At 30.5% G+C, this 25972-nt stretch overlaps 1 protein-coding gene across 1 annotated transcript in view; it reads right to left on the bottom strand.

Moving 5' to 3' along the window:
- Nucleotides 1-961: 961 nt before the first annotated feature.
- Nucleotides 962-25972, bottom strand: part of LOC129223736 (catenin alpha-like) — a 46069-nt gene continuing 21058 nt past the window's right edge. The window contains exons 3-20 of the mRNA XM_054858092.1: nt 24429-24785; nt 23542-23661; nt 23371-23460; nt 22852-23034; nt 20268-20471; nt 19484-19717; nt 18655-18747; nt 18096-18252; nt 13198-13398; nt 12116-12267; nt 11363-11432; nt 10661-10719; nt 9766-9947; nt 8467-8572; nt 8246-8380; nt 6278-6370; nt 5008-5031; nt 962-2832 (exon numbers count right to left, since the gene is read on the bottom strand). Of these exons, the coding sequence (XP_054714067.1) occupies nt 2668-2832; nt 5008-5031; nt 6278-6370; nt 8246-8380; nt 8467-8572; nt 9766-9947; nt 10661-10719; nt 11363-11432; nt 12116-12267; nt 13198-13398; nt 18096-18252; nt 18655-18747; nt 19484-19717; nt 20268-20471; nt 22852-23034; nt 23371-23460; nt 23542-23661; nt 24429-24785 (2625 nt within the window). The 3' untranslated portion in view covers nt 962-2667. The remainder of the gene's footprint in view (nt 2833-5007; nt 5032-6277; nt 6371-8245; nt 8381-8466; nt 8573-9765; nt 9948-10660; nt 10720-11362; nt 11433-12115; nt 12268-13197; nt 13399-18095; nt 18253-18654; nt 18748-19483; nt 19718-20267; nt 20472-22851; nt 23035-23370; nt 23461-23541; nt 23662-24428; nt 24786-25972) is intronic.

Below are 25972 nucleotides of genomic sequence, written 5' to 3' on the forward strand. Positions count from 1 at the left end.
TAGTATCAAAATTATCTATGGTATAACTTTAAAAGGTGTTGTAAATATAGAATGAACTTGGAGTGGTTATGGAATTTGCGAAAGAGATTAAATTTTTACAGGGATTTTTTTTGGATTTAATATTTACAACTAGCTATAATGTGATATTTAACAAGTCCAAAATCAAAATTTTATCTTCAGATTTGGTGTTCTGAGCCCGTGTCCCATGCCTTAATCTGGCCCAGATAAAAAGCATACACATACACACCATTTGAGGATTGAACGAAAAGTTAGTGGTTTGGATTAATTAATGAATTGGCTCATTTGAGCATGGAATATTATTAAGAATTGTTTCTTCTTTCTTTCCTTTAGTGAGCCGATATGTCATTACATTTTTTAAAACAATTTTTGCAAACATTAGCTGCAAGAAAGGATTTAATAGTTGAAATAAGTCAAACTTCAAATTTTTAATCCTTTCCTGACGGTGAATATTTACTTCCAATGACGGGCCTGCACCCTATTAATTTTATTTTCATAGTTAAATAACATAAAAGAAAGTGCCAAATCATCCCACCCTTGATTGTCATTTTGACAAATTGAATAATAAGTACATGAGGGAAATATAAGATTACATGCAGAGATCTAAGGGCAGTTGTCAAGTTTTAATTGGCTATAATTAAAACTTTACAACTTCCTTTCATTCAAGTTCCACCAGAGCTGTAAGTCCAAATATTTCCAAATTAGTAGCCTAATGAAACATCAGCACTATTTGAACCACCCCTTATATTAGCCCTTCTTTGAAATTACACTTTCCATTTCAAATTTCTTACTATATATTTTTCTCAATTTAATAAATACTCAACATTTTTTTAAATTACTTTTCCAATTCTGCACATGATAATTGCATGGAAAAAGAATAAACTTTTGCAATCTGCATGTTTGAAAATCAGCTTGTAAACATAACAAGAAGAAAGCTTATTTATGAAAGGTAAAAACAGTACTTTTATTTGTTATCAATTGTTACATTTTGTTTTTTTTTCTCTCCACATACACTTATGTGTAACAATCAAAAGCACATTTCTGAAGTGTTTAATAATTGACTAGTGTTGAATAATCATTTCTAACCAAAATCAAATTTGTGTTGAAAAGCAGTTTTTAAATAATTGCAATAATGCTTAGTGTTTTTTTTTTAAATATTTTTTAAACCGCAACTATTCTGTAAATTTCACAGATAAAAAAGCATTAACTATAACAATGAATTTGGATGTTATTACCTTTTTATTAAAATTAACTTCATACAATTTGACTTATTTTCCATTTTCTACACAATTTACTTTGAAATATACAATACTGAAAATAAAGTAGCAAATCACTTAATTTCACTTTATATTACATTGACGGAAATAGGTATAAAACTCATTCTCTCTACATTCCAAGAAATGTAAGCTACAATAATATTTTTCACTTATATATAAGACAACTACATCAAAGGTTTCATGTATCAAAGTGATGGCACACAAATCAAAGACAGAATGAAGTTTCAATTTAAATGCAATCTTTGTTGAAAGCATATTTGCCTTCAAGAAATAAAACTTAAGAGTATAAATACATCCATCGGGAAACCACCGATTATATAAAAAAGATTGTAAAATTGGAACGTATATGGGCAAAAAAGAAATCTCGAAAATTATTAGAAAAACCATAATTTAAAATGGGTTTAAAAAATGCATTTCTTTCTTTATGAAATCATGTTTCCTCTTTATTGCTATTAATTACATTACACTACAATGGTTTCAACAAGTAAATAACTTGTATTCGAAATACAGTTTTTGAAAATTCACATGCACACCACACTGAATGAGACACTTTAAATACCACCCCGCCCCTCCCATTTGTCCCCACTTATATTTCCCATAAAAGAAACGGGAAAACTAGTTTCATACACAAGGAAAGGCAACCTGACTCACAATAACAAATACTCTATGTCTCGACTGAATGGACGATCGCCTCCACCACCGCGAAAGTGATATTTCAAATAAATATGTTCAGGAAGCTTAGGGAAATAAAATAAAAAAAAGCTAATAACCTGCATTAAGAAAATGAATAGCTCCTATTACAGACAAAAATTTTCATGACGATGGATACATAAGAGGCACTTTAAACACTGTGAGGAAATCCAATTTAGAGAAAATTTAAATTTTACTACAGCATTAAAAAAATAATAATAAACATTTTAAAAGCATCTATCAAGCTAAATAAGGTTAATACTGACCGACAAGCAATATTCATATCAATCTGCAATGCATCTATCAATCTTTGAGTCGGAGCGTCTCGCGAGAAGCTGAAATACCGAGTACCTACGAGTGAGAGGCATAACTGATCGAAAAGAATTCTCCTACATATAAAACATAAAATAAACTCTAAAATAACAAATATGTATAAAACAAAAAAATATATATAAATATTCACATAGAGCTAAAACTGCATAATTTCATATAAAAAAGAATTCGCTATAAATGATGAGAAATCGGAGCTTAACCGAATGCACTGAATGGTAGAGCGACGAGTGGAAAGACACTCTAGGCAAATGAAGAGTTGATGCCATGATCAGAGAAAGTCTCTCCCAGCTGCATAAGATATATAAAAGAGGCCACAGGCACTGATCTCTCGAGTTGAGCGAGCGAGTCTTCACACACTTTCGGCTGGACTCTGGAATTCGCTAAGTGCCTTGATGGGAGCGATGTGTTTCTTCTGAGATCCTTTCCTCACTTTAGCACGCACTTCTTCGGGTTTCTCCCTGCGGACTAGGGGTTTCTTTTCGGGGGCTTTCATCTTCCAGACCACGATGGGCGACTGGAAAAGAATTTAGAGGTTGGAATCGAGAAAACAACTTCATTTTCAAACATTTCTTTAACATGCGCATTAGGGTGGGTCGAAAAAAGGAAATTTTCGAGAAGCAACTTCTAATAGCAAAAAAAAGTTGTGTATTGCCATCCTAAACACGTAAAAAAATATATAAAAAATTAATATTTACTTCTTCAGATCGCGCATTGGCAGCAAATTTTGAAAAAGAGGTAAAAAATGGTCAATTTTCTAATATTTTTATAAAAATCCAAATGTTCAAAATTTCCGTTCTAATTCCATTTAAATGCTTCCTTTTAATAGTCTTGTAATATATCTTTGAAAATATTTACATTCCTTTATAGTTTTTAGTTCGCGCATAAGCCGCAAAGTTACATGAAATCAACCAAAAATAGACGTTTTTCTCTTATTTTGTATATTGCAGTATTTCTTCTTTTAAATCCCAGTTGTATATATTTTTTGCAGTAAATGTGCATTATACAGCTCTTTGCAGGAACTGCAATTAAATTATGTTGTATTAACAACCCAGAACCCATCCCAATTTGGTGGTTGCACTTGGTGTTCCACCTGTAGTTCCCAAAAAAAATCATATTGACAGGACTCGTACATTTGTAAAGTAATTTGCAATAATAATAACTATTTGATTTTAAACAAGTTTCTAAGTTTCGATCAAGGTTTGAAGTTGGACTTGTAACTCAATTTTTGTATTGAGGATCGCGAGCATAAGGGTTTTCACAATAATCCATATCTTGGCTCATCCCAAAAAACACCCTACCTACCGACTCACTAATCAGTTTAATGAACCATTTTACAGCCGGAGTAGGAAAAGAGGAAAATTTACTGATTTATGGGTAAAGCATCAACTGTTTTCGTAAAACTAAATTTTATTAACTTAGAAAGAAAAAGGGTGTGAAAAAAACTCATTTGCTTATTATGAAATTTTAATAGCGAGGAAAAGTTGCCAATTTTATAGACAAAAGAAAAAAGTAATGATCAAAATTGGTTGACATCTTCCAGTTGCGCAAGTTTGACTAAATATGAAAAAAAACTTCATTTTAGCAATTTTTTGTAAATTTTTGGATTAGATGTTTTTGTACTGTAATAGCTTGTAACAAACATTCTGGTCCAATTTGGTTTAGGTCATTTGATATATTCCAGATTCGTTCAAGCCCTAAAATTTGTCAAAATAATGGAAAAGTTACATTTTTAAAGAATTTTCGGTATTTGATAAATAACTTTTATTTAAATGTAATAGTCAAGAGTATTTTTTTCACACAAACTGGTTATGAAGTGGAAAAAACGGATCCCAAAAAAGAAATTTCTTTCATATTTTGCCAAATTTTAGAGCCAATGCACGAGCAGAAAATCCGATTTGGATTTTTAAAAATGTCTTTTCTATTGTATATATAATTAGTAACTTTTCCACGCTGTTACAAAAAAAAAGTTTTTTACTGCCCACTATAATATATGACTACATATTCATGTAACTTACTAACATTATATTATCAACACATAACAATCAAATATTATTCAATATTATAATTAGATAGTAGACACATACACAAACAGAAAATAAAACGAAAGTAGTCAAATGCTGAATATGTTTCAGATAAATTAATTTTCTTCCCAATTTATAATAATTTAAAAATTTTTAGGGTGAAAAAATTAGATTACACTAAAAAGGAAGTCCTCTGTGCTCTCCTTGAATTCAGATTGGTCACTGATTAAAATGGATGAATCACAACTAACTGTGTTCTTTGTTTACACAATTTATAATCAATAACGTTGACTAAAAATAAAGTTTAATAGTAGTAAATCCACATCATAATGTTCTTAACTATCTCAACTCTTCATGCATCAAACAATTCAAGTTGAGAAGTTGCATTATTTAAGACATAAAGCACAACTCTTGAAGTAGGGACAGTCTCAATTTTTTCCTAAACTTACGGTCATCTAACTTAAATGTTATTAACTCTTTAATAAAAATTCTTTAATTTTCTTAATGTAAAACTAAAATTAATTTTTTAAAAAGCAAGGAAAGCGTTAAAGAAAGGGAATATCTAACTAAAAAACTTTGTAAATTTGTTAATATATTTTTCAAAAATATCAAAGTTAGAAATTTAAACTTCTGAATTATAAATCATTTTGTAAAAAGTATATACTTACAGCAACTTGGACACTTCTTGGATACTGGAAAAAAGAAAAAAAAAAAAAATCAGTGCAAAAGAAAAATTAATTTAAACAGAATAAATTTAAAAAATCTCATTCTTTGGTATGCATAACTCAAAACATTAAAAAAATTAATTAAAAAAGACAATAAATAAATAAATGAATTTAATACAAATTATAGTTTGCTACCTCTTGTTCGCACAGTATTACAGTCTTAGTATTTCTTCAAAAAACGTTTATCTTTCACTTAAAATCATAATTAGTTTAACACGTAGCTTAATTTGGAAACAATGTTTAAAAAAATTGCATTTAGTTTGCATTTTAAATATGCTGTAAAATGAAGAATTTCACTTTGCAGCAGACTAATTAAATTCTCCTAGTTATTTTACAAAAAATAACACCAGAGAAAAAATTATCACCATAGGGCGCAGTCGGCTATAGGATAAAATTCACCCGCAGATGTTTAATATTAGTGCTTTACTATGCAGTCAAACTTAAACAAAAGCTTAGTTGAATCCGGAATTTCTAATTCTTTTTTATTTGGTACAGATTTTTTTGTCCATAATTTTACAAAATAGAATTTTTTATTCCCGCATAATGACTGAATTCAGAAAAAATATTGAAAAATCCCATGTTTGGTCCTAAACTATAGATTTTTTTTGTTTCTAATGGAACTGCATATTGGTTCCTTAACATTTGAAGACCTAGTGTCTTCCGAGGGACTGGCATCCATTCTTTTATATGGCACTTCATATAACCACTTGAGATTTTTGATGTTCAGTTTTCCACACATTTAGTAACTTAGACTCATTGCAATGTGAAACTGTACTAGGAATTTAATTTAACTGAGTATGTATGCAAAATTGAAACTGATTGAGATCTTGAGCACAGTGCATAATCAAACAACATGGACGACTATTTTCTGTATCATGAAAACTTAAGACTGCAGCCGGGGTTGAACCAGCACTAGATGTTCACTAAATTTATGTTATATTTAAACACTGTTCAATGATTATTCCTCTAGTGGCACTACTTACATCAAAAATATTTTTATACCTATTGTCTTATTATGCAACATTATAGTTTAATAAAGAAAAAAAAAACTATGTATTCATAATTAACTTTATAATTGTTTGTTTGTAGAAAACAATTAAAAGGTTTGTCCTACCAATGCACACAAAGCGAAAAGACAGACAAGTACAGTAAAAACTTACAAACCCTGCTTTAATTTAAAAGGTGAAATATTTTAAGTGTAAAGAATAATTACCTTGGTAGAGGCTACATAGGAAGCTTTTACTGTAAGAACCACAGCATTCATTAAGTTCTTGGCAGCTTGAATCAAAGAAGTGGCACTATCCAACTGTGATAAAAATTGTTAGTAAAGCCATTTTTGTTTCAACAACAAAAGAAAAAGTATTCTGAAGCGGTAATTTAAACAAAAATGGTGTTGAAACAAAAGATTGAATTTATAAATTTGTAAACAGTATTAAAAAAGCACAAACAAAAAGGTAGGGCTAATCTAACATCGGACACTATTGCTGGCAGTTATTTCTTTCGGAGGGAAACCAGTTTAGCCAGGTCACAAAATTCCTCTTTTTTTTAAGTCAGAAAATGTTAGTAAAACTATTCAAGAATAGATTGCCGAAATTTCAGTGAAAAATTCCAATTAGTTCCAATGTCATGAGTTTTTAAGTGACTGTGGGGATAAGAAATGCTCATAGCTTTTTTTTTCCAAACGTATTTTTCTTGAAACATTTTTTCAACTAGTGGGCATTCTAGTTCAAAGAGTTATTGACCAATGGCTATGAAAACTTTGTGTCAATATTCTTTGTCCAATTTTACTTTATATAAACATTCATCATTTATATAGGATGAGATTTTTTATAAAAATATACTTTTTTAAATACAAGAAATGTTTAAAAAATTATAGGTAAACATGACATTGTAATCAAACACCTCAAAAACATGCAATTTTCAACTTTTTTAATCACAACTAGGTTTATATTCTTAGGAAATATGTTGTTCATGAGAAAGAAAAATTGCAATGATTACAGATAAAAAATGGCTTTGGTAATGTCCATCAGCAACAAGCTCTGATGGCAACAACCCATGGACAGCAGCTTCTAACTACACAATTACTGGTGGAAATGACTTGAAAAAATTACAAGGTGTACTTTAAAAGATGAATAAAATATCCTGCAAATTCCGATTATCTTTTTCCTGTTAAAAATTCGGCAAAAACACTAAAATTTCAGCATCCTAAACTGGTTTGCCCCCTTAAGCAATCTGAAATAGTAAATCTGTTTATTTTTTATGAAACTTATAAGGATTAGGGCTTTGGTTACTACCCTTACACAATTTGTATCAGATTTTGGACAAAATAATCATACGTTAGCAGCAGACATGGAGCGGGTGAAATTAAATACAAACATTTCATGCATATTTAGAGAATGACTTGCTTTTTAAAAAAATTATATCTTTTAGAGGTCAGTATCAAAAGCAGTTTAATCATGGGAAAGAGATCACAGGCTCCAAAAATAGTGCTAAATGGAGACCATTGAAATATAAAGTTGAATATTATTTGAGAAGCAGCAACTCTTTTTCCATTAAAGTCAAAACTGGATTACTTTTTATTTTTCAAGAAACAATTCATAATTTAAAAGGTTAATTAAATTTTTAACTATATCACAGATGAACATTTCAAAAACTTAATCAGATCATTATTTTTTTTAAGTTAAAAACTGCTGTAGGTGAAGAGGACTGAAAATTACATTTATTTTAAATTATAAATGCCTAACAGACAAGGTTTTTTTTTTTTTTAAATTAATGCCTATAGTAAAGCTATAGTTAGTTTTTTTTTAAAAAGAACTAGTAAATATTTAATTATTGATGGGTTTGATTATGATAAATCTCATCAGCATTATTTATTATTTTTTTTATGTCAACTTGATTGAATTTTATTGGCTAGAAAGCATGATTCAAGTTTCATCACAATGGCAGTAACAGTAAAATTGAACTTGAATTGAATCTAAATTTGTTGCAGAATAAAATCTGAAGCACATTGTTACATAAATGGGGAAAAGAAAATCTGATTTGGACACATTTTCCTGTACACCTTGGAAATAATATATTTTTTAAGAGTTAATTGAAAAGTTGAAAGTGTATAACTCGGTTTTCATATGATATTCATAATGACAAGTAAAAACTTCCTATAAAAAAACATAAAAATACTTACTCCAGAAACAATAAGGCTTCCAGAGATGTTTTGCACATCTGCTTTCACCTTGCTCGTAATGTTTAACTGATGACAATAAAGAGCTATCCGCTGAAGATATGCCAGCAAATCTTTTTTTGTACTAGATTCTGGACACTAAAAAAATTCAATTGTTTCGATCAATAATTGAAAATTTAACAAATGAATTAAGAGTTTAAACGGTACTAAATGGAACACAATACCTGATCAGCAATTTGTCTTGCTAATTTATCTAATTTTGTACCATATTCAGAAATTTTTTTTGCAGCATTAATCACATCCATTGTTGTTTTTAAAGGTCCTTTTCCTCTGCAAGAAAAATAGATACTTTGACAAAACAGCAAATGTTACCTTGAAATTGAATTATGTGATTATTATAATTCTATACTCTACAGATAATAATCACTAATAAGTTATCAGTACACTAATAAAATATTGGTTTTGTAATGAAAAACCAAAACGTGAAAAATATACATAAGAAAATAGAATATAATAGACGTTAATACTTCACTCCATGGCTAATAATTATCATGATACTTTTTAAAAAAAATCTTTTGCTTGTTTCAAAATTGCATTTGCTTTAATTTGGCCTTCTATTTGGGAAATATGTCATTGGAGAGTCCCCAATCTTCAGACTCCTCATTAATGTCACCAAAGAGAACTTAAAACTGAATTTTTAGGACTTCAATTTCAAAAAGTTTGTGTAGGAGAGCTTGTTTAACTTGATGTATTATAGTCAAAAATAGCATTTCTCAAGCTTCAATTTCACACTATTTGAGAATTTCCCGCTCTTTCCCTATCTAGCATCACCAAAGATAGCTTTTAAATGGACCTTCAATAGGCAGAGCTTTTGCATCTCCCTCCTTATCCCCTAACATTACCAAAGGAGGCTCTAAAATTTTTTTAGCACAATCAAGTTGAAAACTATACAGTGGGCCTAAAAAAAACCCTCCAGTCTTTCCCTAATGTTACTTTTCTTTGTTACGCTTATTCCAATTAAGTTCTTTTTTTTTCTTCAAGTGGGAACAAGATTTTCAAATTATAATGAGCTTAAACTCTATTTCCTACAGGAGGAACAGGATTTTTATTTTGTTCTTATTGTAATGCATATTTAAATCAAATTCTTCCAAGCAGATAATTTAACTCTTCCTAAACCAAAAAAGATTGCTAAACAATCTTTGCAAGTTGGTGAGCGTTAGTGAGCAGGGGATGGATTTTTAATTGAAATTCGACTTAAAGAAAGATGTAAGACATTGCTCTGCTTTGGAAAAACCCAAGATATGACACTGATCTGTGGATGCCATTACCACTTGAGAATTTTGAAGTCTAGTTTCCCACCAGATGGAAGCACTTTGGATTTCAGATGGAAAGTCCACTATCCGGTATGAAATGAATGAACGTAACAAACAATGCTCAAATTTGGGACTTCATTATCTTCATTTTTCAACCCATGTCAATCCTCCTAAATTACTTCACATTCAGTATCATTCAAATAAGCATACCTGGTAAAATCTGTCATTTCCATCATAATCATGCACATTTGTTTCGCTAAAACGATGACGTCATTTCCTGTATCGTCCCATTTGGCGACTTCACGATCAAATTTGCTTTTTTCGGTACGGAAGTTTTCTACCTGGGCGGCAATTTTCTGTTTATCTTCTTCTGAAATATATCTGTATGCATCCTGAAATTTAAATTAAAAAAAGAAAAAAATTAAGCATTCACTTATAAGTATCAAGCTTGTAAATAACATATGATTCATTACATGATATTTATTGGGTGAAAAAGTATTTTTTAATACAAGTTTTTAAAATGCAGTCTGCAGAGACCCTTGCAGAACATAAAAATTTGATGAAAAATATTACTGTGGTGACAGAAGAAAATGACAGAAATACTGTACATCTGCATCTTACAGAAAGAAATTGAGGATAATTTTTTTAAGATTATAGTTTATCAAGATAATTTAGGTGAGGATAAAAGAAATGGTTAGTTGGAATTGAAAAGATATGTAAATGTCTGTTTAAGGGAAAGAAAATCATAGTTGTAGTTGATTATTGTTAATTTTTTATTCATATCAAAAAATGTTCCGTATTTGAAAGTCCCTAAAAGCAACTTGAAAAATAAGTCAATGAATATCATAATAAAAATATATTAGGGTTTTCTTTTAGAAGGATATTTTTTCCCCTAACACATTTTAAGGGTAAGAGATTAATTTTCAAAGTATGTTCTACTTACTTTGAATGAAATTTTAATCTGAGATAAGAATTCAATTAATAAAGTTAAATAAAGCAACACAATCAAAAAAGCTTGCTTATTTAGTGTAGTTTAAAATCGTTTGTTTAGTGTAGTGTTTATAAATCATCAATATAATTTTAAAACTATTGAAGCAATACTTACCCTTGTATTATTAATACCACTAATCTCTGGATATTCATCAAAGTCTGTATGTGCACTTGCTGCAAAAGATAAATATTCATTACAACTACTAACTTATCCATTTGTACAATTTATAACAAAAAATCATCAGAAAAAAAAACTATTTGTATTCCCAAAAAAATGAAACTAAGTAGTAAACAATAGCGAGCTTACTTTAACATTTTATATAGTTTATTGTAGCAGATCAGACATCAATGAGAGATGTTGAATTTATATATAGTCACACAAGTTAATAGTGAAATCGTATATAGTGAATTTATGGGTAATGGCTATAACATAATACTCTTATTTTCTCTTCACATTTTACTGAATATTATCCAACTTTTTATAATGAAATTAGAGCTATAACGAAAGTTTTATCTGGCCTCTTTGACTTTGCTATAAATGAGTATGATTGCATGAAACAAAATACAGTTTGTTCTTGGACTTAATTCTTTTTTCTTTTTTTTTAAAGAAGGAACAATGCTATTAGAAAATAGTTTTACACCCATAGAAGTGAATTGAGAGATTTCATGCTGTCATGAATATTTTAAGGCTATTAGTTTAAGATGATTTTAAAAGTTTTACTTTAATCCTTACAGTTTCAGTTATTTTTTTAAGAACACTCATTACAATTGTGCAAAACCTTGATGAGAAAAGGAGAATGCTGAAGCTCTTACTTACATTTGCTTTTGGTTTCAGAGGTATTTGCTTCAAATTCAATTTCTGTTTCTGAATCAAGTTCTTCAGCAGTCTTAAAATTGAAATATTCAGTTAAAATTATGAATCACAGCTTAAAATTTTCAAATACAAACATTTTATAAATATAATGTCTTCTAATTTTGACAAAAGCTTCAAAATCAAGTAATGAAGAAACTGACATTCATTATTCACAAGACAATATATAAAATATTCTATAAATGCTTTTCACAAAAGGTTTAAATTAAAATAAATCTTGGTTAAAGTTTGATTCAATATTCCCCAGCATTATTTGATAATTTGTATCAGAAGAAAAATGTATCTAAATATATCCTATATTGCTCAAGAACAACGTTGCTTTTCACCCTCTAACAGACTGAGATTTACTAAAATCTATAAATTATGAGCATTGTTTTGTTTTAAATTTTTAGATTTTTGTCATGTACCGCAAATACTTCTGATAGAAAAATTTGTTTTGAGTAATATAGAAAGAAAAAAGAAATGTTTGTAGTGGGCAAAATTTCATATAAATAATTAAAATATTTGTGAGTAGATTCGTTCACATTTTTAACTTTTTTAAGCGGGAAAGGGGAAAAGAAAGAAAACAAAAACGACAAAAGAAATCTCATCTAAAACAATTGAATTGGACAGAATTGCATGCAAACTGGCTGAACTATTTCTTAGTAAATTAGGAAATTGCATTCAAAAATAGATATAATATTTTAAAGCAACAAATACCCTATTCATTAGAACAGCTCTTCGAATATCTCTGACACCATCGTATACAAGACGAGACGCATCAATGAATTCATTTTCATCAACTTCCTTTTGTGGGCTAGAACTTAAAGCTTCAACAGCAATCTCCACTCTTGATGCAAAGTTTGGCATTACTAAAAGATTTTAAATACATTAATAATCTACAGAAAACTAAAGGATTCCATAATTAAAATAAATGAGTATTTGCATAATTAACAAATAAAACTGGTTGCATCAACAGAAACTAATAATAAAAAAACCCTTAGGAATTAATTTCATCAGAAATATAATGAAATATATTACAATAAAACTTCAGCGCATCACCTTTCCCTATAGAAATTTAAAAATTTATTTTTTTACTTCAATGACTTAAGAGCTCAATGCAATGGTATATTGTATGTAGTATGCCTTAGCCCTGGCTTAGAGGCAGTAACTTACAGCTAAAGTGTTCAAGATTAAACTATGCAAATTATATCAGCAAACATGAAAAAATCCTTGGTGTCATTAGGAGATCCATTTTTTCAGTTATTAATCAGTATGCAAATTCACTTATGCTATGGCGCATGGGTGCCCATATAGGGGGGCAAGGAAGGCTCGAGCCCCCCTTAGAAATTAGAACTTCCTTGCTTTTAGTACTTTTTTCTTTTTTAAAATGTAAAAACATTTCTTCCCTAGTCATTAATGAATATATATTAAAAATATATATTCATTAATGACTAGGGAAGATATTAAAAATATCAAATATGATATTAAAAATATCAAATTTTAATGACTAATCTGTCCTGAAATCGGTTTCCGTGGGGAAAATATCCAGCTAAACCCATGGGGAAAATATCTGAGCCCTCCTTACAATTTTGCATATGGGTGCCCTTGCTATGGCGAGAAAAATATAGTTCAGTAAAATATAACTATAAAATGAAAACTAACGATAATGACAGTAAGATTTAATTTTTAACCTCGAAAAACCTAATCATACACTTTAAAGCTCTACAAATATAAATATTCAACACAGGTATATAAAAAAACCCTACACTAACTAATTTTTCAAATAAAATATTCCATACCTTGGTCTCTAAGTACAGCCACAGCTTTCAACACTCCTTCAGTATAAATTCCAGGTTCATAGTTATCCATTTCTGCAGCAACTACGTTACAAACTCTAGCAGAACGACCACGGATGGCACCAGCAGTCCTGTCTAAAGTATCAGCATCCCCCTCTTGAAGAGCCAGCACACATTTATTCACGTCTTCCAAAATGTGATTTTCTAGAAGCAAAATAATAGTCACAAACATAGAAGAAAATGCAAAAATGAGTTTTTATGTTAGTTACGCTTTCACAAGTTAACTACTCATCTAATCATCATAAAGTTTTGCATACACCCTGTAAGGGGTGCAGAATAGAAAATAGGTACCTTTCATCCAGGGGGAAAAAATCGAACTTTGTGAGCATCTCATTAAAAAAAATGTTGTATTTGTTTGATTCTTGTGGCAAATTAAAACACTTAAAAAGCTGCACAAAGGAACTTTACCCCAAAGTTTGAGAAATATTTAGAACACCCCCTAATCCTTCATTTTTAACGACATCCATATTCTAAAACAAGGCTTAATGTGATATTTAAAGACATATTGCAACATGTTTTTGCCAAAACAGGTAGCCATTTCGTCATCTAAAGGATATATTTTGCGAAAACAAATGCATGAATGTTCTTTTTGAATTAAATCTAAGAGTCTGGTATAAACTGTTTTGTGCTTTCAAGCTCTAAAACAATAAACTCATTGCACTGAGGGGAAAAGATACCATTCATAATTTGTAATTTAATGGCAACCATTTTGATAACTGTAAATCAACAAGGGGGGAAAAAATCCAAAAGTAGCAAAGATTTAATTTAAACCAGATAAATAATTACAGACTGAAACTTCTTTAACAGACTAAGAGGTTGAATAGAGCATGAAGTCAGTTTATGCTGTCCAACCACGGATCGCAAGGAATTTTTAGACGTCGAATCTATGTGAATAAGGGGGAAAAGTAAAAATTTGATGCGCGTATTCGGCTCATTTGAATGAGACTCTGCTTCTGCAAAAGCTGACATCGGTAAAAAATAACAGATTCGTCCATTTCTGGCTGTGAAACGGATATTTGTCTTTCCATACAATCCGTGGTCAGACAGTACAGGGTTGCCACTTAGTTTTGGGAGAAAAAAAAATTCCCTGTGTGCAACATTGCAAACTGGGTTTTCATCACAGGGGTAAAATATACTAAATAAAAATAAGGAGACTTTGAATACATTTAACCTTTTACAAAAAAATCTTCTTCTAACCATTCATTACTTGGACTTAAAAAATAAAAGATAAGCAGAAAAATGAATATTGACCACTAATTTCATGCTCTCTAAAGCATAAAGTTCAAGATGCATGTCAAATAAAATAATAAGTAACTTTTGCTTTTATGATAAACATTTCAATATTTACTAAAACAAAAACTTTAAGTAAATTTACCATTTTTTATTTTATTTTATGCATGAACCTATTATTATTATTTATTTGTTTTGGTAGTTTATACATTCAGGCATTGAATTTGCAACTACAATTTAAAAATCCTTTGCATTTACCAGGTTTTAGAGTAAATTTTAAAAATTCTCTGGATTTTTCATTCTTTTTTTTTATTTTTGAATTCCCTGTATTTTTCCTGTTTCTTCAGGTTTCCCTGTGGTGTGGCAACCCTGTTATAGTAAAGTTTTTTTTTTTTTTTTTTAATGTACTCATTTATGTCAATATCTTATTTCTTGGCACTTGCACAGTACTCAGTTGACACCGAACTTCGTCAAAAGCCCAGTAGCAGAAACTCTGTAGTCAGTCTGCGACACTATTTTCGGTAGTTAAAAATAATCTGCAGCATTATTATTAGTTTTATTTTAAGTTTTCATAAAATACACAAGTCCTATGTGAAGGCCAAGACTTGGACAATTTTCCAACTGGCCAGTGGCCACTAGACCCGAAAAACTTAGTGGCCACCACTGTCGCTGAGTTTTAAAGCAATAAGGGGGGGGGGGGCAGCAGCTTTCACTACTTTCATAAAAATAAATAGAACTCTACACACTATGAAAACCAATTATTCAAGATATATTAATTTTAATATGGAAAATTTGCGTTGAAATAGGTTTTTAAATTTTTTAAATTAGTAAATGAGAAGTTTGCAGAAAACTGCATTTTAGATGAAATATTTAGCTTATAGCAAAGCCTTCAAATCAATGAGGATCAAACACAACTGTGCAGATAATAATTCGCATTTTCAAAAAAAATTTTATAAAAAGAAAAAAAAAACATGATTTATTGAACACTTTATGTTATCTTCAATAGTTTGTGTTGAGGTAAACATCCAATTCTGTTTTTGGAAACTTAGGTAAGTAATACAGTGAAACCTCCCTTAACGGACACTCCCGAATAACGGACACCTCTAATTAACGGACATTTTTGCAAGTCCCAGTCCCTCAATATAGGCCATTCCATGTAATTCCCTCTGAATAACGGACACTCCGAATAACGGACAATTATTTCACAAAAAATTTCCCTTGCGATCGTAGCACTTTCGGTTTTTTTTCTTTTCACAGAATATTTTTGTAACTGCTTGCCTTACAAAGCTTTTCATCCTCCACAACTGATATCCCTCCCCCCGTCATTTCCTTATCACTGTTTCTTGGAATTAAAAGAGTGGTATTGGGCAGAGGCAGTGATTGGGGCTTAAAAGTTGGGGCAGAAAAAAAAAAGAACTAAGATTCATGGTACTTTTTGCGGGCAGCAAAAAATGAAAAAGAAAAGAAAAAGTCATAATTTTGTTATGGCTAGTTTTGAGAGTATTGAAGCAGATAAGTGAAAACTGATGTCAGTCTAACAATTAATGTACGTTTTTCTTAAGATTTTAATAAATTTTGTACACAATAACTATTCAAAAGTTAAGATAAAAAAGAGGAAACTGGGCGCTTTTTCTAACTGGGGCTCTCGGCGCCGGTAGTAGTCGGCTTTATGGCGCCGTGGTTTCGTTGGGTTGTTTAATTTTTAGACATGAAAAAGATTTGCCCATATTCAAGGTCATATTGCCAACTGTCAATCATGCAATAGTGATACTTGAGATAAAATAAATAAATTAACCATAAAAAGTGTGTGGGGGAGATGGGTTGCTTCGCCGAATCGCCGCCGTTGGTAATGCAAAAAAGAGATGTCAAACTGTTTTAACTGATTACTTTAATTGATTAAATGCTTTTTAAGACAAGTGTGTGCTGTCAGTATACCTTTATAAAGAAAAAACAGATTAATTACACTTGACGTAAAATGTAGTAAACCTTTCGCAATTGTTTTGATTGTGTTCTACAAAGGGAACAACAGCCCGTTTTGAAAAAGGTAAATTAAGTAGTTCCTCTTAATAGCGGACACCTCCCAATAACGGACAAAACTTCTAGTCCCTTGACTGTCCGCTATTCGGAGGTTTCACTGTAGTATCGTTTATTTCCAGCTTGCGAATGACCAAACATGGCGTCTACGCGAAAAATTCATGGTTATAAATAGATATTTGAATTTGTTACATAAAAGTAGTAATAAATTCAAAATCCTTAAAAAACTACAATTTAGGTGAAATAGTTTTTAGCACATTAGCCTCTAAAGCAATGAAGAAAAGACAATATTCTGAAGACAAAATTTTGCAATTTTAAAAACAATAATTAAGAATTACCAAAAAAAAAAAGGCATATTTTGCATAATTTTCAACAGTTTGCATTGCAATAAACATCCAATTCCGCTTTGAACACTTCATGAGTCTTGCGTACCAACATCTTGGGAATGACCAAACATGGCGACTACGCTAAAAATTAAGTTATGAATTTCTGAATTTGTTGCAAAAAAATATTTTCAAAATAAAAATCCTCATGAGACTAAACTTAAGTTGAAGCTTTAGCACTTTTGCGATTAAAGCAATGAGGATAAGGTGTAATTTTCACATAAAACTTTTCATTCCTCAAGAAAATTATTTTAAAAAATAAAAATAAAAAAAAGATTGATTTGCTGTAAATTTTAAGTTATTTTCATTTCTTGGCAGAAAAATAAAACATCCAATTCATCTTTGTTTTTGAAAATTTTTGCACTTTTCTACTTCGATTTTGTGAATGACCAAATATGGCGACTATGTTTCTAGCTGAAATGCTAAACCATCCATCGCTCAAAAAGCGATCTCCAAACGATCTTTTCCCAAGCTGCATTTCTTTTTTTTCCCCTTTTATTTATTTATTTATTTTTTCTTTCTTTCTTTTTGTTCTTCGGTAAAATTATCTGCAGGCCGCGGGAAAATCTGCGACGCACGTCTCGCGTCTCGCAGTTTCTGCAACCGGTGTCAAAAGTGCGGAGAGATTTCAATTGCTGAGAGACTTGTCAATTTTTACAACACCAAAGACTAGGCACTAATGTTTTACGGTGCAAAAATTGAGATAGGCCGTGCAACCCCGGGCACAATCTGATGGGGATCGGGATTTTTAAGGGAAATGTCGACTTTAACAGCTGTTAATCTTATACAAATGGGAATTTTTAGGGACATATCATGCAAACTTCTTTTCTACTCTTAAACTTACTCTTCATTTATCTTGTATGTTTTCTTTACTTTTACAACTATTGAACCTCTTCTTGTATTGACAAACAACCTAGTTAACTATTTTTATGTAAATTCTACTTGAATTGACTGGCAACCAGAATTGATTGGCATAATCTACATTAATAGTAGCAAAGCCGTGGGTAAAAGCCAGTTGAAAAATTTAAAAAGTTCAACAACTACCAAAAATATTTATTGGTCACAGTTTAATTATGCACAAAGTTTATAAAACTTTTTAAATTAAGTTTTAATAAGTAATTTCCAAACAAAACCGAATATCACAAATTTTGACTCAGGTTATTTTAAAAGTCACATTAAAACTTAAGTACTTACCAGAAACAGCTAAGAAATCATCAATTGTAGTAATATCATCTACAGCTTCTGTGAGAATGCGAACTTGATTCTCCCATGCCTCTTTGAAAGCATCCATATTTTCTTGAGCAACTTTAGATCGTGGACGAGCAGCTAAAATTCTGGCAGCATTTATAACCTGCAAAAATGAAAGACATATTAGCAAACCAAATTCTTATTGCAGCATAGAACAAAATATTTCATATTCTTATACAACTCTATGCGTATGACACCTATTCAAAAAGTACCAGGAGTGTTTGAATTGTAGCACTTCTAGTAGAGTTGTAGATTTGAAGTATATTTTACAATAGGAAACAATAATAAAATAATATTATAGTGCATCAAATTACAGTTTGAAGGAAGTCATATTCAATGTACTGCAACTACTCACAAAATTAAAAATTAGTCGTGAGACTTTTTAAACAGATCTTATACTGAAATATTAAGTTAATTTTGAAATTTCATTGAAAGTTTTATTTTAAATTACTTAAATAACAATTGTATGCTGAATGAAAATTGAAAGATCTATGCAAATACTGACTTGAGGGCACAAGTTGCTGATTTGAGCAGCTGCAAAACGAACCATTTTCACTCCATCTTCATTGTTGGACATGGAGCAAGCAAGATTGGCAACCTAAGTAAAGATATTCAGGTAAAATCTCCAAATGCTAGAGACAGTAAGCAACATTGAACTTAAGTCATATGCAAAAAAATAAGTAAATAAATAAAATTAAAAAAAAAAGAAGCATAAAGCTATTTACATGCTATTTATATGCATCAAGAATATTGTAATGCTACAACTATGAAAGAGAAAATGACTAGATTGTTATCCAATGTTTAGTTATCTAATAATAGAAAAACTAATAATGTTACAAATTTTACTAAAAGTAAGATAAAAATCAAAGCTAGCAGTTGGGTTAAAATGAAAAATAAATACATCTTAAATTTGATCAAGGGTTTTCATTAGAAAACTTCTCCACTAAAACCTTTTATTGTTAAAAATAATGTGTCAATTTGCCCCCATTCCCTTTCAACTACTCTATTATTTAATTTCTTTTCTAGAAAAGAGAATTTTTTTAACATTGCAATTTAATTTTAACAAATAAAATATTCTCTACAATGAAAAGTAACAAGCAATATTCAAAACATATCCACCAGCTATAATTTCAATATTAATAACAGTTAACAAAGAAAACAAAATGTAATAAAAAAGTTTGAATAAAATCAACTGCAGGTAAAGTTTTTGAAGAATTTAAATGGAAACAAATTGGTTTTGAGATTTGGTCAAGAAATAATTTTCAAACCATATATAATTAGTGATAAAAAAATAATATCTATCTGCATAGATATTTAAAGTAATTACTTCTTACCTCAACCAACTTATTTGCATGCTCAGTAAATACTTGAGAATAAGTTTCAACTTCTCTTTCATTTCCATTCTTTGCAGCTTCAATCAGAACTAAAAGAGGCACATTTGTTTCTAAGAAGGAATCAGAAACGTGATCAACAACAGCTTTCCTCAGTTGACGACGCAAGTCTTTGGTCTTTCGAGTCATGTGATCAATAGCTTTGTCCAATGGCTCAGACATATCTTTTCTCCCAGCCTAAAAAAATATTTAATTTAGACAGGAAATTATAGAATGAAGATTTACATACTTAGTGCAAAGCAAACATTGCACAAAACAGATAAATGTATGTCATGTATATCAGGAAAAATAAAAAACCAGGTTATTTGATGTATACAATGAAAATTAATAACAAAAGCATTAACAAGAACGTCATAATGAAAACAACCGTTTGACAATAAAACAAATATGAACTTGGTAATAATTTTAAACAGTTCATTTGATGTTGATAAATAATGCTACTTTATATGCTGTGTAAATTTTAAAGTAAAATTATTCTTTTTGACTCATCTTGAGCAGAAAAATTAACAAGAGAAATAATGAAAATGAATATCAATGGTAGAGCTTTTGAATTTTAATAAGTATCTAATCAACTTAGAAACTAACACATAATGAAATTACACACCAGTAAGTAATCAAGATTAACTTGTATTTTGTGAAAATAAATCAAAGGCATACAGATGCATTATAGTGTCATTAAATTAAACTGAAACATTCAAGGAAAGAGAGAAAAATCTACAACGCTTACATTTGCCATGTATTCAGATAACAGATCTTGAAGAGCTTGCCTCACAGCATTGCATTCAGCAACGATACGCTCCCTTCTTTCATCGCGAGTACATGAGGAATCTGCCATTAAGGCAGCACCACTAATAATACTTTCTAATCTTTCTTCTAAAGCAGGGCGTGTGCGCACTTCATTATATATTAATGGATCGATTAATATACGTTCCTGGAAATAAACATATCACAATTAAATAATAGAAAGGAACAAAAACAAAACACGTAAAAGTTTTTTTTTTCTTACACAAGTCTGGTACGCACAGATAAAATACCTATAATTCAGAATTTTTCAAAACACCTCTGGAAAGATGGGTGAAGGAATTAACGTTTGTTAGATTCTAATAATATTTATCTATATATTTCATATAACTTAATATTTTTCATATTTTTTAGTACAAGCATAAATGTATTACATTTAAATTGAAGTTTTTAAATTATCAGTTTCGTATTATGACTAATATGTTCAAAATGTAATGAAAAGTCTGAGAATTTAGTTCTCTTATTGCAATTTTATGTGAATTTTTTACCCTTTTGGGAGAAAATGCTACAAGGTTATTGAACAACTTTTATCAAAGAAACACTCAATAAGAAATATTTTTCATTATCCTTATGTTGATGATCCATGCATCACACAAGAGCAATCCAGTTCTTTAACAGAATCTTTAATTTGAACTGCAAGGTTTAAGAGTTGATATTTGTTAGAAGTTTCATTTCTCCTACATAAGCAGTTAAAACACAGACAAAAAGTGAGCAATTTATACTTTACCTCTGGAAAAAAACAGTTTAGGATATCAACATAATAGAGTGCACCGGTTTTTGGATTGAATTGACAGTACAGAACTGGGGTAAGTAACCATAGAAGGCAATACTTGCTGTGATAACAAATAAATATCCAGACAGTTATCAGTTGTTAATAAAACAAAGTTCTGCTCAAAGCTGCAGTTAATTAATACAGTAGCCCCTCGTTATATTGCTCATTCGGATATATCACTCTTTTCTTCTGTCTCCCGAAATATTAAAGCCTAAAATAAGAAAGAAAAAACTTTTTTTGATTTAAGTTTGTAACTATTTCTGAAAACATATGGTATTGCTCATTGAAGGTCTCTTTCTTTATTTTGTCAATGAGCAAAAGAAAGCTATTCTTCTGAATTCGCTGGAAAAGCAGCAGCAATTCCTGTCATCCAAATGTACATAACCGAGCAGTATATTTTAGTTTAAGATAGTCTGTAAACTACTTGACATCTTCTTTTGTATTGATACATTGCCTTTACAATGAGTGAGTGACATCAAGCACAAGCAAGCGTCATACTAGCCCATATAGAAGAGAACATACGCCCTTCTTTTAGTACAGAAAAGATTTGTGCTTGGTTGCACAAACTGGGATTTGCATCAAAGAAAAGAAGAATGATCTCCACAGGCAAAAGAGTTTTCTGTAAACAATGTGGTTACTTTTGCTTTTCACATCCTTTCTACAGCAAGTCAAACAGGTTAGAAAGTCTATTGGGAATAAGAGGATATTGGAATGCTCACTCTTATCTCACGGTAGCTCAGAAAGAGTCTTCATTCGCCATTTGATGTTTTTAACTTTCTGACGGTGAAAATTTACTTAAATTTCAATCTTGTTTAAATTTTAATAGGTGTGATGGTACATTCGTGAACTACATCGAAACCATTAGAAAATCTTGTCTAAAAGAACGAATGCTATATATTGGACTTATAACCATTTTTAATGACATCTCGCTTTCGGATATATTGCTCTTTTTCTTTGTCCTTCCAAAAATGCGATATAACGAGGGGTTACTATATCCAAGTTTTAATACATTAGCATAATTTACAGAGCTTTTAGCCTCTCTAAAAAGGGCTTTTCTTCCTCCTAACTCCATACCTTTTAGCCTTAGAATTATCATGTGCTACAGCATGGCATGGGAAAAGGCACTGGTATGTTCATAGTATGCCAGAAAACAAACCTAAATCATCTGGGTGACTGGCAACAGCCCTCCTAACTATAATTAGACCACATGAAACACCCTTTCCAAAATAGTACCCCCTATCATTTAATGTGACAGAAGCAAAAACAACCTTCACACCTGTTTGACTTAAAAAAAAAGTCCCCCCCCCCCCTCTCTTCAAGTTTGTAGTTTGATCAGAAGCTAGGCAAAAATTTTTATTCAACATCTGTTGTTAAATTTCTTGACCTGCTTAAAATAGGGAGGGAGGGGTCTCTGAATTAAAAAAAAAAAAAAATCAGGTGGTCTGACAAAGATCTTAAGAATATAAATGCTTTTACTGAAATTGAAAATTTTCTAGAAGTTTAGAGAAGGGGTGGAGGAGAAGGCAGGAGGACCGATACACATTTTACCAATTTCAACAACTCTTGTTCTAAATTTCTATTTAATCATCTTTGTTATGAAAATTTCCTTAAGTTTAAGCCTTTTCCCCTAGTAATTATTGTTATTATTAGTAGTTTTGCAGGGAAAATTGGTTAAAAAATATCTTTAAAGAAGTTTAAAACTCTAAAATAAAAATTAAATTAAAAATAAAAGCAATACATCAAATTCATCCAAAGCAGCAGCTAATTCTCCTGGACCGTCATAAGGAGGTTGGCCTAAAGCTCCACTTGTGGATTTTCCTTGAGCAACATCACTGATTGTATTAACAGCCTCACACACTTGGCGGAAAATGTAATCTCTGTTTTCCTTGGCTGCCGATAGTTCCGGATGACGAACATAAACCTAATGAAATAGAAATTTTATACAATTTTTAATTTTAATCTCAACAGTCAAAATAAAAAATCTGTTTAATACAATATTTGAGTTGAACCGCACCATTGCTGCGGTCGCTTGTCTGGTGTGCTAATTCTACATTAGCTACCAGTTTGTTTGACTCTCTTTGCTCTTTTAAGAGGTTTTCTGTCCCCAGCTCAGTTACTTCCTATTCCAGGCTGATGAGTGCTAAAAAGCATAAAACTGCAGTCCTCGGTATGGAATAACTGAGCTGGCGGTGTATTTAACGTATTAAAATCTCTAAAATATTTTCAATACAACTCAATTAAAAGTTTCTGGACTTACTTTTGAAGCAGTTAAAAGCATCATGCTATTCTTTTTCAAAACAGCTCTTGCCGCTGCTAAATCATCTCTAAGTCTGGGATCTTTAAGTTCCTAAAAGTTATGAAAAGACACAGATAAGCATATTTCATTGAAAATGAAAAGTAATATTTAACTCAACATTCCATTACTCACTGCTTGCCGTTTTGCAGCTTGTTGGATTAGCTCGGCAGTATTTTTCCCAAAATCTTGGAATGATTTCATAAGCTCAGATTGGCTAGATGCATTTTTCACTTTATCTAAGTCATCTTCAACCTAATAAAATATTAGTACATAATTCATGTAGGATTAATTAATTTTGGAAAAATATTCTTTTACATTAGTAGTTATAATACACAAACAAAGAACCTATTTCTTCTCAAATGTTAAACAAATAAAAATATTTATTTTTAATTCCATTAGGAGAAAACACATATCTTCCTTCCATTTATGCAATTAATTCTTAAACGATGATTAAACTAAGCACACATGAATTTCAATTCAATGATATGTTTTTTTTTTAGTGCACAAAATATATCCAAGCTGTAACAACTATCACTTTATCACGAAAATAAAAATGTGAAATCAGCAACATACATTGAAATAATAAAAAAAAAAGAAATCTAGCTTTGAAGTTTTTAAAAGTTCAGTATAAAATATAAGATTTGCATCAATTGACTAATCTCCCCCTCCACTCAAATATCAGAATGTTTTCTAAGGGAGTATGGGCTCATCATAGAAAGGCAGTGAAAGGCAAAGGGATGTAAGTATACACTTTAAAGTTTTGAGAAAAACATATTTAATGTTCAGGTCCTAGGTAGGCTTTCATCGAAAATTCTTTCTAAATCGTATTGTATAGTAGCACCTTGCAATGCGACTACCAGCATCTCTTGCCCTAAAACAGAACAGAGGTTCTTTGACCATTCGTGCTGAATGTCTCCAAATTTTGAATTTTAGTACTTACACCCCTTTGCTTCTTATTGTCTCTTATAAGAAATAATGTATTTTTCATAATCAAAAATTAAAAACAAAATGCTACTTGCCGATCGCAGAGATTTGAGAAGCCTATGAACATCAACCATATCTGCGAGAATCAGGAGTCGAGTGACGGCACATAGAAGATTGCGGGCAGCTCGCACCATAGTTCCACGCTTCACAGACGAACACGGATCTTCGGCAAACTCTCGAGAAGATTTGCTCATTATTTCACCTGTTTTTCTCACTTCATCCACAGCCAGCACCATTTCTGGCTGAATGTCAGGATTTTCGCGTGCAATTTCTTCTCCTTTAAATATAAAATTTTCGGTAGCTTTCTCGACGGCAGCAACTAGAATATGAGCACGTTTTGAACGTCCCTTCTTCTTTTTTGAAGGACCTTTTGTATTTACTAATGTAGTAACCTAAAACAGTTTTAAGATATTTTCATTCTGACTTAGTAATAAAATATTTAAAAAAATACCTTTTCATGCATAGTGATGCCCAATGAAGGATACATTAAAATTAACTTACTTTGATTGGATTCAATAGCTGCATGCATAGAGAAAAGCAATTAATGATAAAGTATTTGGATTACATTTTTAAAGAATAGAGAGCATATTTCAGATTGTAAAAAAAGAAAAGTAGCAGTAAAAACATGAGTGTTTTTATTGAACTGGTGACTGAATTCAGTAAATAATTTTTATTAATACAAAACATTTCAAATACTTAATTTGGAAGTTATATTTTATATTTTGGTAAATCACATAAAATTTGAAGTTAGTTTCATGCCATTGATGTGAATTTTCTGGTAGTTGCTAGGACATTTCTTGTAAAATATGTAAGGCACATTCCAATAAAACCAAATACAATGACATTCTAATTTACTAAGTTATAGCAAAAGAAAATGCCCAACAACAAAATATGAATACAAGAAATGAAATTGCAGGATAAATTTAGCATAGATGCAATAATGTACTATATCACCAAAAATACAGACGGAGCACTTTATAAGATCAACTTTTTTTCCCTCGAATTTCTAGAGAAATATCAGATTAATTGTTCTGTTAACTTATGTCACATATGAAGAGTAAGCTTTAACTTATATTTTCCAGTAAAAATTCAATCATACCTATTTTTAGGGGATCAACAACAAATTGAAGAAAAAAAGCAGTTTGGATTATGCTGGATCATAAAAAGCTGTAACCTTGAAATTAGTTTTACTCACTATGCACAGTTCTTCAATTGTTTTCATAAAATTATCACTATATTTACACAAACATATAAGCACATTTCTTTTGAAAATGACAACTTCATTTGTAAGTTTTTGGTTCCCAATAGGCTGAGCTTTCTTTTAAACTTTACTTAATTGCATTGTTGGTCCCCTAAATGCATATATGTGATTGAATTATTATTGTTAAGTGTGAGCTGAAGCACATCCTTTATATGACAAAAGTTGAAAAGAACTTAATCAGCTATTTTTCCAAAAAAATGAAAAAAAAAAAAAAAAAGTTTTTGCTTGAAAGTGTCCAGATACTTTTGATAACCATAGAGTATAGCAAATAAACAATCTTGAAAATGTTCGACAAAGCTTTTCTGATGATTCTAGCAA

The sequence above is a fragment of the Uloborus diversus genome, chromosome 6 (assembly GCF_026930045.1).
Source record: "Uloborus diversus isolate 005 chromosome 6, Udiv.v.3.1, whole genome shotgun sequence".
Classification (NCBI taxonomy): domain Eukaryota; kingdom Metazoa; phylum Arthropoda; class Arachnida; order Araneae; family Uloboridae; genus Uloborus; species Uloborus diversus.